We start from the raw sequence: 14,112 nt of genomic DNA on the forward strand, positions 1-14,112 counted from the left end.
CAAAAGAAACAAGAAGGAAACACAGATTTTTGTAAAAGCCAGCAGTGTCTTTAAACCACCACTTTAATATCACATCTGGGTTCCTCCCACCCTCAAATTCTATTGCTTTCAGAAGTGCTGCACACAAACTTGGATATGTAGGAAAACCCAAATATCTTGAAATAATAGGAATCCTTAACATCTGACCACTCTGTCCCAGCAGTGAATGTTTCTAGTACTTTACAGTTGTAAAGCACACATTGGAGTCACGCACCTTAGCTATTAAAACCATTAAAAATACAGCTATATTTTATGTGCCATTTGACGCTGCTGCAGCAGTGCAAAAAGAGAGCGTAATAAAGATAAAGATTCCTTTGTATGAAATACTGCATTCACTGAGCACCTCGAGGGACTCCCTCTTCTCTGCTCCTCTGGGTCTGGCTGGGAATTCTGGAGGGGTGGAAAAAAATGCCCCAATGCCTTGTTCAGAAAGTAGAGAGGTTTGTTGTTTCTAAGAGCTGGAAAACAGGTCTCTTGTCTGTCTGGAATCAATCTCTAGAAAATGTGTTCCACTGCTAATAAATTATTCTTTCTCCCCCAAAATGGGACTCCGTGTTTAGACCATCAGCAGTTTCTGTATTTTACGTTCAATTTTTGTAGTTCTTCATTAAACAGGGATATAGTGATTTAATAAACTCTCAGTATTGTGTTACATATCAACACCAACAGAGTTTGCCCCCAGCACCAGAGTTAGGAACCTTCTTGGCATTATACAAGAGCAACTAAAAATATCATGATCCAACTTTTTCCAATAAGCAAATTTTCCAGCAGAACTCAGCTCAAGATCTTATCTGAGGTGCTGGGGGGACACTTCATGTTCCAGCCACTCCATTAGCTACCACCTGCCCTGTCCCAGAGCTGCTGAGGAGGACAGGTGACAGCAGAGGGGTACAAATACTTCCCACTAAGATTTACTGCCTGACAAAACAAACAAAACCTCAACCCTCCTGGAATAACCTATGTCCCAGTAGTGCTGTGAAATCAAGGAAAGGCTGTGGACACTGTAGAACAGTATGAAGAGCTCCATTGATTCTGGCATGGATGTCCTGAATCGGGCCCCCTGATTATTTAGTTGTACTCAGATGCCCCTCTGACTATAAGTGGGAATTTGGTGTCATCTAAACGAGCCACAAGGGATCAGCTCTAACATCTTTATGTTCTTAGCTGCATTCGTGTGTTTATAACTATTCCTCTGAAGCAGGTCTTGGAAGAAAAAGGAGCTGTAAGTCTCTGCTCTCATCTCAGCCCAAAAGCCAATGATTTATAGAAGCCTGCAGAGTGCATATGGGCAGGTGTGTGGGTGTCCACGCATGCACACGTGTGGAAATGTGATAGTAGTGTAGAGGACTGGGATTTATGGTCATTCCAGAAGTATGCCAATGAATAAAATGTTCATAATAATATTTAGGGCTAGACCAATATATATAGATTTATGAAGCCATTTAAGGAAAATACAAATAGACAACAATTTATGAGGATGTGGGGAAATATATCATTAGAGTAAGGATGCACCATATAAACTCATCAACCACTCTAGGATTTACAGCCACGTACAGGAAACTACTCCTAAAAGCAAGATTGAAGGCCATATAAGCCCATCTAATCACACATCTATTTTTTCAAAGAAATCACTGCCAGTGCAGCAGTGACTGGAAACTTTGCAACACTCATGCCGAACTGGCTGCCCCAGGTGCAGGAGCCGTGCTCAGCCAGGCTGAGCCCCACACTTCGGAAAGCCAAGAGCAGCACAAAGTATCCCCGTCACCATGAAGGCAGTAGTCAGGAGAGATCAAGATGGGTGAAGGAGTCATTGGCTCCTCTGGACTCCCTGGGGCTCCAAGAAAACTGAAATTTTTCAGGAGGAACTGGATGCAAGCACAGCATCTACACTTCTCTTGTGGCTCTTTCATCTCAATCCCAGACCAATAAAATGAGTATTTCCCAAAGGGTGATGCTCACCTTTCCTCTCATTAAAGCCAGGAAGTGGGCTGCAAGGAAGGAAATATGTGGTGATGGAGCAGTTCTCAAACCACATGTACCGAGGCAGAGCTGCAGTCCAGCAAAAGAAGTGGAATAACATCCCATTACTTTTTATAAGTGGGTATTTTTCCATGTGGATTTTTTGGCACATTCATTGCTTTCCATACTTGGGCAGACAAGTATGGACCTAATTTAATGAATCATTATGTGCAAAACTGAATAATTCACGTTAGCACTTCAGCCGGTTTCACTGATGATGACTCTATGGTAAACAGTCTGTTAAAGCAAAAAGGACTTTAAGTCATAAGGAACCATTGCAGAAGAATATCAGCAAAAGTGACTTTCAAGAGATTGGGGTGAATTATTTGTATATTTACGTATATCTGTTTACACAATTTAACCCATGAAGTCTAGATTCTGTGTGAACGGTGTTCAAATGAACTGTGGATTAAGAAGAATTGTTACTAAAGATTGTTCTGTGAGTGTTTCAGACCTAGTTTCACATGACGCAAGATGCATTTGTCCCAGGTAGCCTTGATTCATTATCAGTTAGAAGGATTGAGCAGAGTACTTGCTTCGTTAATCATCTTTTTAATGATGCAAAAGAAGCAAAAATAGGAGGAAAAAAAGAGAAGTAAAACTAAATTTTACGGAATAAAGGAAACAGCATAGTTATAAGCACACAGAGGATCAAGTCATTACCATTGTCACATTTTTCAGGAGCAAAATTAGTCTTTAATGGATAAAATTCTGTGATGGATTAACATCAGTGCTGGGAAATTTCCAGTGCTGGGCACTAATAGTTTCTGTACAGTGCTGTTGTATAAACAGCCCTCACTGCAGGCACAGCCCTGCAAAAAGAGACATTGAGTTTTCTCAGCTCCAGCTGAATTCCCTGGGAGCCAAGGCCAGTTGTCACTACCAAAAGTATCTTTGGACCTTATGAGAATAGCACCTTGAAACACACAAGAGATTCTACAGCTAGTGGATAGCCTTTTACACATTGCTTGGGGTACCCTCCCCACGCCTGGAAATACTTAAAACCTGTTCCTAGGGCAAGCCCCTGAGCAGCTGGAGCAAGCTGGACCTGCTTTGAGCAAGGGCTTGGACATGAGACCTCCGGAGGCCCCTCCAGCCTCGGGCTATTCTACAGTTCCGCTGTACCATTTGAAATCTACTGCTCAGGCACACAGATAGCTCCTTGGAAAGGTCATTTCACAACCACTTCCCAATATTTCTGTGTTTCCATCACTTCAATCTCTCAAACTCAGCATTTTCCTAGGAGGTATACCCCTTATTTCAATGTAAAAAAGCTTCTCTGAGCTCAAGCTGGCTCTGCTGTATGGCTGTCGTCTGAGCCAGTCCCTAGGCGTAGCTTCTGCCTGACAGTACTGAAGGGTAGGATTCGCCTCCCCTGCCTTGGGTGATCTTAAAGTCAGAGCCTGGTCTGTGGGAGAGAGTCAATGGAGGAAGAAAAAAAATCCAGAATTCATCCTGTTTTAAGACAGCAGGGCTAAACTGCCACCTGGAGGTGCCTGCCTCCCTCCTCTGCTCACAGAGCCAGCCTAGGCAACAGATTTTGGACTTGGCTCTGGTTTTCAGGCAGCTGGCATTAGAAAGGTGAATGCCCACTCTTCAGGCAAACGAACAGAAAAATCCTAGATGAAAATGGCCATGTCTCCCCATGGCAGAAGGTTTGAGGGCACAGCACTGAAACCTTGAGCACTCAGTGCCCTTTCCCAAGTACAGGAAATCTCCTCTTTTTCCCCTTCAGGGCATTAAACATTGGACTTGCCACTAAAAGGATAAGTAGCAAGAGTCAAGCAGATCATCTCTGAATAATTTCTTTCTCCTTTGTGGACTGTTTTTGTTTTGCTTTCCGTTGCTAGCCTCTGAGAACAAAGTACTGTGTTTTCACCACATGTGCATAAGGAGAACATTTATGGAGCACTGAGTATTAACCAGTTCCTAGAAGAGAAGCTTGAACATCTCTTCTCCCAGTTCAATCTCTGTGAGCTAAATTCCTTGTAGCAAGAGGGTAGTGGTGCTCACAGAAGCAGACACTTAAAAAGCAGTGGAGGGCAATAGCATTGTATGTTATCCTGTATATGCAGCACTTTCTTCAGCTGATTGCCAGCCACCAAACATGGGACATCAGCTTTACTGTTCCCATTTCACAGAAAGGACAGTAACAGGGAGCAGAAGCCAACCACAGACTCAGGGCTGACTCCAAAGTAATCATTCAGAGCTGAGTTTGTTGCAAAGTCTTCCCTGGCTTGCGCTGCATCTAACCCCATTCCTACCATGGCTGAGGATGAGGGGATTTTTATCCATGCTTAGAGATTCAAGGTACAAACTATGGACAGATGTGTTAGGAAAGAGCAACAGGAAAATAAGTGAATATGTTCTTTTAAATGGACTGTGCAATGTCAAAAGAAGTGTTAACTTTCTTCTTCCAGTATAGAATAGTTGATTAAAACAAATGCAAACTGCACACAATGCAATAAAAAACAAATGTTCCATTTTCCACTTCTTCTTACTACAGCTGTTTGTTTTAAACATATAAAGATTAAGGGAACAGTCTTGAATTTAATTAAATCCCAAAAGAACTAATGATATTTATGCATATTAAATTTTTAAAGGCACTTGTGGCTGTTCAGCCAATCATTCACTGGACTGTCATAACATGCCTCCCAACCCTAATTTAAATTAGAAAGAAGAGACCCATGAAAAAAAATGTGCAGACAGTAACCTTTTCACTGCACATATGTTTAAGAGATAAACACCCATCTAGCTTTAAAAGGCAACAAATCTAATAAATGTCTACATCATCATAATTCAACAGTGGAAAAAAATCAATGCTACAAATTTTGGAACTGCATCTCTCAGGAAAGTAAATTAAAACATCAATTTAAACCTACTTTAAAGAGTTTATAAGGGGAACGTTGATGTCTTAACACAGAAACTCCCATATCACTCTAGATGAAGCTGGGGCTTTCCCAGAGCTGTGATGCAGGGAGCAGTGTTCAGTGGGGCCATCTTTGGAGCACAGCAGGAAGCCCCACTCTGTCGCTTGCTCTTCCCCACCTCTAGCAAGGTCATGCCCTTCACTAATCTCATACCTTCAATGAGCTAACAGGTACATTAGGACCTGGGTTTCTGATTAAGATTCTTGTCAGTGAGAGGAAAAATGCTTTCTTGCTCTTTTTGCAGTAAATCAAGAAAGCCTCTGATGTGGCCCTGAGTAAGTCCCTGGCTCAAAGCTACAATTTCTGAACAACTCCAAGTTGGCTGTAAATGCAGACTGCGAAGTTGCAGGCCCTCCTATTCTTCCACCCTGGGTAATTTTTCCCCCTTGTGTACTCAACATTTTGGTATCCCAGTTCATACAGAGTCATCTCTCCCACCTCAAACAGTAGACTCCTCCTCCCTGCATTTCCTAAACACTGATAAAACTGTTGCCCATTCCACTTACCTTTCAGCACTGCCATACAGCATTAACCAGAGATAACTCTGAACACTCAACGAAGTATAACTTCTTGCTAAACAGAAATCCCCAAATATGGCTCCTTCTTCTCTCACAAGCATTTCTGCGACTTTCCCAAGTAAGGATTCAGACCCTGTTTAGAAAAGCACTTCTTTGTCTATGGTTAAGCCTGTTTTTATGGTTTATCAATCATAACAGGAAAAGACCCAGCCATTAAGTACTGCTGCATAACTGTTTATGAGAGACTCTTCAACCTTACTTTGCTGGTACAACACAGCCTTTGTCAGGCACTTACCTATCAAATACTCCAACCAGACTTGGTCTGTCTCTGGATTGTAGGGGCGGCTGAAGTCAATCTGGATTTGGAAAGGCTGTCCCCGACGCACTATCAACTTGGGGCTGTAGTACTTGTCAGTGTGGTGCTGCTGCTTGTTGATCTCGTGGGGCTCCTTGAACATATGAATTTCCACAACACGCAGGTAATCTGCAGACACGCATAAATGAAGAGAGTGAAGGAGTCAGTATGTTGGAATATCAATATTGATATCAACATCATTAGAGGCCATGTTCTCCCCTTCCCCAGCGTTGTCTCGTCGAGAAGCACCATGCAATGGAGCATGCTGGATTTGTTTGGGGCTTACATCTTGGATTTGTTTGGGGCTTACATCCTTTAGGCTGAGTGGGGACTTATGGACTGACACTTCTCTGTCCACCTGCCATTTTCACAGAGGCTGCAAGGTTTCTATTGAATGGCAAAAACAATTGCAGAAAGAGCAGGTTTGCTATGGGTGGAAAGCTGAATGTCCCCAAGGAGAGTTGGGCTCTGTCTTTCCTTTAGCCATCAGCTTTCTGCAAGTCTGCGCCTTGCTGTCACTAGTTTACCAGTGCAACCTGTGGGCCTTTGACAGCTGTGGCTTCACATCTCCCTTCCTGCAGCCCTCCATTTGTAAAATACAAATTCACAGGGGTTTTGTGATGCTTAAATACATTAACGTTTGCAAAGCGCTACTACTATAGAGTGCTGGAGAGCCTGAGAGGCAGTTAATGATCCTGCATTCAGCTGAGAGCTTAGGTTGTCTGTATTAAATAAGATTTTGGTGTACTGCATGTGTCTAGACTCAGCTTCTCAGTACACCTCCACTGCTATTAGTGTCTTCGTATGAAAACTAAATATAACATTACAGTATATAATTACAACATAGAGTTACAGGCAAACAGCAGTAGGTATCTATAACATGCATGGGCAAAGCTTCACTCCCTTCAAATTAGGGCTGTATAAAGGGTTATAGCCTACCACTGCTAAAAGTTAGTCTGCTCAGCTAATGGCCAGTGGCACTGGGATAGCCAAAGGCACTTGTAGTCACCATGAACTATGTGACTGACTGCACCATACCAGGGATCTTCACAACAGGAGTCTTCTCACACAATGAGCAACCACATGAAAAATGAACTGGACATCATTCTTTCACCTACATGCTTGGGCAGATAAGCAAGAAACCTCTGCCAGGAGGACCATTACTGCTTACCACTAGGAGAGAGACAGAAGAGTAAAGCTTGATTTGCAGCTGTCAGCTTGTCCTTCCAGGTGCTGACAGTTAGAAACTAGCTAATTTCTGCATTTTATACTGACAATGACAGAGCCAAACTCATGCCTGGCAAAAAGAGGTGCACATTTACAGCAGCTGGTGGAGCTGTGTGTACTCGTGATGGTGGCTAATTTGGCCTGCTACTGAGTACACAGTGAGCAGGAATAATGTGCTCAGCGAACGAGTCGAATATTCAAGTCATTGAGGGCTGAACGTGGGCCGTGTCGCAAAAGCTCAGACAAGAGCTTTGCACACTGCTTTTCCTTGAAGGCGGGGGGACACTGCATAGTGGCCTGCTCTGGACAAGCAGCACAGCAGCTCCCTCTCGGGTGTGTAGCCTCCAGGCTACAGCATCGTGTGATTACCCCTGTTCTTCTGCAGGGATGCATTCAAGACATCAGCAGAGCACTGCAAGCACCAACTCCTGGAGGACAGCGTGGTCCTTCTGCCCCAGCCAAGCCACCCAGCCTGTGCTCTGGGTGACAGCTAAGGCGAGAGGGAGACATAAGGGCAGCAGGAGCAGGCCCTGCTCGTGCATTGTCACCATCACCTGCACAGCCCTGCCCTTCGGGAACCAGAAGGAAACTGCTCCAGGGCCCAGCAGGATCCTTTAAAGGAAAAACCCTGGACAGCTGGACACAAAACTGTTGGCCTCCTGCTAGCCCTAATCTGCAGAAAGGCTGAAATACCCTGTTCAATCCTGAGGCAGGCTTGAAGTCCCATGGCAATGTCACTTTTATTCTCTGCTCAATTCGCCAGGCTTCTGGAGTAACTTCTATAGATCCTCACTGGCGTTAGCACTGGCTGAAGTTACAGAGATGGTTTATGTGTGAAACATTAAATGTGTTTTGCTCAGAAATCATTCTCATTGCACCTCTGTGAAGCGGGGCATGTCTTTGCCTCCCTCTCTGCAAAACTTACCAATGCTCACTCACAACGCTGACAAAGCTCACAGTTAAATTATGTGAGGCCGGAATTTCCTAGAGGAGGGAGGTAAAGCGGGGGCAGGGGCGAGTCTCTCCCATTCTCTCTCCCAACCTGTCCCAGACTGAAAGCATTGCATCTAAAAGCTGCATGTCTTGGGGCTCTGTGTGGGGTGAAGCTATCAGTAACTGGCTCAGCTTCTCCTTCCTTCCAAGGAGGCATAAAAATGGAGTTGAAGGTTTGTTGTGTTTCCATCTCATGTTCTGAAATAAAAGTCAACAGTGACCCTGCCCTTCCTTCGCATGTTAGCCCCTTTCAAGGAACTGCAAAGGTAAGCCACCCTGGGCTGTCAGTTCAACATTTGCTTAATTTTATCTCAGGACTTTACATGGTTCCTGTCAAAATGCAGCCGTACACATCTGCAGAAAACATTTCACTTTCACTCTTAGTGGTAAAATTGAGATTGCCAGATGAAAACAACCTGTGACCAAGCCTGTGTTAATTACAGTAATGGTAATTATGGAGGACAGAAGATGATCAGGGTAATGGGATATACTAACACCATCACCAGGGTGCAATCAAAAGGCAGGCTCTAGGTGATGTGCACATCACTGCTCATCTGTTCGTGAGGGACAGGTGGCCATCAGGCCTCCTTTGAAGTCAGATCCATTTGATGGTTTGCCCCTAGCCTGGTCTACTGTCTACAGCAAGCAGGTTTGCTTCACGAGAGGCAGCAGCCTGAGGTTTTCTTAAAACTTTTGCAATGTTAAGCTTGCATGGAAATAAATGAGCACAAGCTGGAGCTGTTTTTTGAATAACAAGAATAGCCTTCAAACATCAGGCTTTCTAAAAGGACCAGAGAGAAAAGGGCTCTGGATTACAAACCGAATAGTGAGTTTCCAAGGGAGGTGCCTATCACTCTGCTAATAGGGGAAGCACGATTCCCTGGCGAGTCACCAAACTTTGCAAAGGAGGGCGCGTGGGGAGCTTGCAGACTGTGGGGCCGCGGGGCTGCGTCCTCCCACCGAGCGGCTGTAAGCACCAGGCCCACTCGTAGCACATTGCAGTGAGATGAGCTGGCTAGGAAGAACCAGGGGGAGGACATGGCACAGGCGTGTTCATGGAGACACGGGCTTCTTGCTGAAGAAGCACTCGGGGGCTGCGCGTCCTCCTCACCGAGCATCTCCCTCCCGCAAGCAAGCCGGGCTCTGGCAGCAGGCAGCCCACTGACCGGGCTGGGGAGCAGCCATCCCTGGCAGCCCCTGCCGCTCGCTCCGGCTGTGATTCAGCGGAATAGAAGTGGGTGTCAGCAGAGAGCTAGTCGAGCACAGGGTTCTACCTCATCCTAGAGTAGCAGCTAAAATAGGTCAAATGAATCACACCCTAAAAATGCCTGTTTCTCTTCGTTGGCTGTCAAGGGAAATGAGGGTGACTAGCTCAGCTGTAGACACCTACACTGCACAGATCAAGGGCAGGACTCAGTTAAAATTAGGCATCTAAATGATGTGAGCCTGGTATGCAGGCTCCTATTTATGTCCAGTTGGCAGCTGGTTGCTGCAGCCAGTGGAGCTGAGAGAAGGGTACAGATCACCCTGGAAGTGACACCCACTGCTTCTCTGGACAGGCTGTGCCCTCACCCCCACTGATCGGACACGGCTGAAGGCACGGACATGGAGATGTCTATAGCAGGCATCCAATCCTAACCCAAAGTCTACAAAACACCTCAGTTGTAACAGCAGGGGTAAAAGCATTTGCATGCTTTTTTCGGTGTGTTATTGCAATGAAACATGGGAACAACTACACAAAATTTGGACAACCCAGAAGTGTAGAGGTGTGCAAGAGAAGGGGAAGGAGGTGGCACAAGCAGTCCTCTGCAAGGATTTGCTCACAGCTGCTAGAGGCCCATCATACTCCGCTGCTCCCGCTCTGCCTGCAGCCACTCACTTTATGCCCCAAGCACAACACTGTGAGAGCTCTGGGCAGGCTCAGCCCCTGAATGCAAACCCCAGTCTGAGCTCCATTGGGTTCTAAACCTTTAACACGGTCTGACAGGTGACTTAAGCATCCTGCCTCAAAACCGTGTGTCCAGGGACCACGCTTACATCAGCTGGTATCACAGACCTAGATCACAGCTGATGTGCACTGAAACAGGAATGCTGCTGCAGTCCCTTCCCTTCAGTTCACCCCTTGCACATTGTTGCTACAAGCACTGCAGAGATGAACTGCACAGCAGAGCTGATCCAGCTGTACAAAAGGAGTTCTGCTGTTATGCACAATTTTATTTTTTGGCCGTACCAGTCCCATAGCCAGGTTTATCCTATGGCCATACAAACTCTTGCTTTGGACAAGGGCTCTTTTTCTCACCAGCAGCATCACCTTAAGCACATGTTGGGTTCCTGCCTCAACTCACTTAACCTGACATTCCTGTTCCCATTGCATTTCTGAAAAGCAAGAGGCTCCCGCCCACCAGCACTGCACTTCATTCAGAGCACGATGTGAAGCACATCAAAAAGCAATAGGAATCTTTCTCCTGCTACTGGTGGGCTTTAGCTACAGGCTGCATTCCTTCTAAGGTATCCCACACTCTTACACATCACCAGCTTCTGTGAGCATACTGGGTTTGAAATGATGTCTAGTCAGGACCTGTATTGCATTACATTTGACAATTTAAGCACATTTACTTGCCCCAGAGCTACAGGGTTGTTTGAAAAGGTTCAACCAAAGTTACTACAGTCTTAACATGCCAGTTGGTTTGTTCAGGCATTTTTTAAAATAAATTCTTTTTAAAGAAATTAAGGCACATGGTTAGGATTATAGAAGTAATGCTTTGCAATAAAAATTTGAACTTGTTGCTTAAAACCTTTTTGCCTGTTTCCCTCTGTGTAAAATGCAGTAATTAATGCTTGGATGAAAAGTTCCATATGAGCGTTAAGTATTATTGCGTCTGGCTACCCTGAGTTGTCACATTCAACAAGTTCCGCTCTTCATTTCAAATAGGCCAAAAAATTAACGTCATTTGGTTGGTGACTCATTCAGAAGCCAATTCTGATTTCCTTTAAACCAAATCTTACCTATTTTTTTCAGGTTCACTCCAAAAATTTGGCACTGAGCATATGGTTTGTTTTGCCCATCCCCTACCACAATATTGTTTTGTCTTCCCAGTTACACAATTGAAACACTTTTCACAGGACAATAATTAAAAATATGGGGATTCCTTTTAGTTTCACATTCATTTTTACGAGTGAGCTGAACATCTACCAAAAGTTTTCCCTGCCAGACTGCATTTTGCAGTAGTTTCACAGTCAGTTTAAGGCTGTACAAACCAGAAGGGCCATCAAGAGGGGAGGCTCCTCCTGAACCATTCACCCCAGTGCTGCCACAGCCATACCTGAAGACAGCAGGTCCTAAAGTGACTCGGTGATTGTGATCTAACTGGGAAAACCCATTCTTGCCTTTTTTTAACCACTCCCATAGTTCAAGCTGAAAACTGGTCACTCAGCTTCTCCACTCCTCACTTTGCCCACCCATAACCTGCAGTAACCTTTCCATGTACATTGGTGTTTTTAGCAAGTTTTTTTCATGAGCAGCAATAAGAGCTATCTGAGATCAAAACACATAAGGAAAAAAAGTGATTTGGTTTTAATTCACAGACCTGAGCAGAGCTGAGTATTGAAGATGTAAAAATAAACTCATGACTTAATTGTACACTGTACCTTTTGGATTAAATCCTCTAGGTAGCAATCCAAAAGCCTCCATCTCTGGGACCTCATTTTCTTCATCATTGGAGTTGTTTGAAGGGAGGGCTCTTCTCCCATTCAGAGGAGGTCTCTTCTTCTCCTCATTGATGCTCATTGTTTCAGACATCCTGTATTAAAAATGTTTTTAATACCATGGAAGAGTACAAGGAAAAATCAAACAAGAGCCAGCATGGCACGTGTAAGATGGGAAGAACCAAAACCAGTGTGGGGTGTCAGTGAGCTACACGTTTTCAGATCCACATAAATAAAAACTGAGAGGCAGAAAACATCAGTCTAATGATGGAGTACAGCTCTCTAAGGATTGGAAGGCATTTTGTGTTTGTCAAAACACATAAATAAGAGAAGAAGGGGATGGGAGAAGAAGAGGGAAGCTAACATAGAAGCATTTGCCCAGGAGAAGCAGGACATTAAAAACATTAGGGAGTTTCAGGTAAAAGAACAAGAAAATCATTCAACTCTCCCACCCTCCAAAACAACATTATTGAATCCAAAATAGCAAATTATATTTCCAGAAAGTGCATCACACGCTACCTCCCTCTAACAAAAATGACATTCTAAGTTATACTGCAATCATTCCAAATACTACAGCCTACAACAGTCTGTGGATGATTACTGGAGAATTGTATTTTTGTCCCTATGCACAAACACCCAATATCTAAAAGGCTAACTCCTCTACGCAGACAATTCACTTTTGAAAAAGAAGGGGGGTGGGGGGGAGAGATGGGGGTAGAAGAGGAAAATAAAAAAGAAAAAAGCACTTATCCTCTTATTTCTCTCCCACTAACGTTCTTAAGGGAAATCTCAGATGTAGGCTGATCAGAGACTTCTCTTTGAGCTAGTCAAAACTGCTTTCACATCTATTTCAGTGTAAGCATGTAGCAATGAAAAAGTCATGCCATACTTCTAAGAAAATATTCATGGCTGAGAACACAACTTCTTCCCAAAGCTCCTGAAAACAGCAATTCAAAATGTAGCAAGTATTTAATAGCAGTAAGCACTTAAAGGAAGTTTTTTAGTTAGCAATGGTACCTTCTTTTCAGATAGCCTTTTTTTTTTTTTTTTTTCTTCTCCCTTTCAGAATTGCTGAAGTTCAATAGAAGCCTGAAAAAAGTTGGGGGGTTTTAAGTAACCTCTGTATAGCCTCCTCCCTTCTGTTGCAATAGGACAGTGCTGAAGGGATTGCCAAGCCCTCCCCACACCACCTCCAAGGATCTGCCGCTGCTGCTGGCACGTCTTTGCTAACTCCCTCCCTCTCCCTGCCTGTCTTACCCCAACCCTGCTCACCAGAAGTATTTCAGGCCGCTTGGGTTAAGGAAACAGCCTGGGCACTGAAGTTCCAGTTCTTAGTGAGATGGAGTAGAAATGCTCATGGCACAAGGGTATATGAAGTGAGAGACTGGAGGGGATTTTCTGAGGGACACAACCCAAGAACCCATGCTCACCATGCTGTCAGTCTTTAATGGTGTCTCTACTTCAGGCTGCCTGCAATGTTACTTCAGGTGCTGGTTTTCAGAGTACTGCCAGTCAGACACAGCAATGGTCCCCCTGCCTGGTTGCCTCACAGCAATCCCTTCAGAGGGCTGTCGGGCACTGGGACATGGAGAGCTCAGTGGTGGCCCACCGGCAAGGACTTTTTTCTTGTGACCCTGTGCAGTTCAGGAGAGTGAAGGTATTTTGTACCAAAAAGCTATGTTTGGAGCAAAAGTCCTCCCGCTTTTGTCCATGATAAAATGTGCATCACCTAACAACCAGGCTCCTGGGCAGTACCTGGTGAAAGCATTTCAGCTCCATGTCAACTTTGTTCAGTTCCACCAAGCTCTTAGGTAACTGGAGACTGTGTGACACCTCCTCTGTCAGACATAACTCCACAGACCAGTGGAGTTACATGGAGAAAAAAGGTCAGGCTCACTGTACTGTCAGCTGCTGCTGTTTGGTAGCAGAGGTACAAGTCACTACTTGGAACATGCATGGCCAGTGGAGAGCCCCTCTTACACACATGGGACCCACCATGGGTACTTTGTTGCCTCAATTGCAGGGTAGATGAAGGAGCGAGGAGACACAGTGAAGATGACTCCACTGTCTTTCAGCCAGCTGTGACTTCCAGGTGTATAGTATTAGTGAATCCTCAAACCTCGGCTGGCTTAACACCACTGAAATCAAGCCAAGAGACAGAAGAGGAGAAAACCATGTCACATTCCTGTAACAGGAAGCAGCAAGTAAATCACTCAGAAGACAAGACCCCCATGCTTAGCTTTTTGGGAATTTCCCAGCCACGGCGAGGTAGCTCCACATAAGCCAGGGTACCTGCACAGTGTGGGGCAGAGATTCCAGCTGAGGA

The 14,112-nt window shown here is 44.7% G+C and overlaps 1 protein-coding gene across 1 annotated transcript in view; it reads right to left on the reverse strand.

The window, feature by feature from the left end:
- The window catches only part of F13A1 (coagulation factor XIII A chain), a 65,093-nt gene extending 52,178 nt beyond the window's left edge, over positions 1-12,915 (reverse strand). The window contains exons 1-3 of the mRNA XM_074899625.1: positions 12,804-12,915; positions 11,730-11,881; positions 5,802-5,990 (exon numbers count right to left, since the gene is read on the reverse strand). Coding sequence (XP_074755726.1) covers positions 5,802-5,990; positions 11,730-11,880 — 340 coding nt within the window. The 5' untranslated portion in view covers position 11,881; positions 12,804-12,915. The remainder of the gene's footprint in view (positions 1-5,801; positions 5,991-11,729; positions 11,882-12,803) is intronic.
- Between the last annotated feature and the right edge of the window lie 1,197 nt (positions 12,916-14,112).

The sequence above is a fragment of the Athene noctua genome, chromosome 2 (genome assembly GCF_965140245.1).
Source record: "Athene noctua chromosome 2, bAthNoc1.hap1.1, whole genome shotgun sequence".
Lineage (NCBI taxonomy): Eukaryota > Metazoa > Chordata > Aves > Strigiformes > Strigidae > Athene > Athene noctua.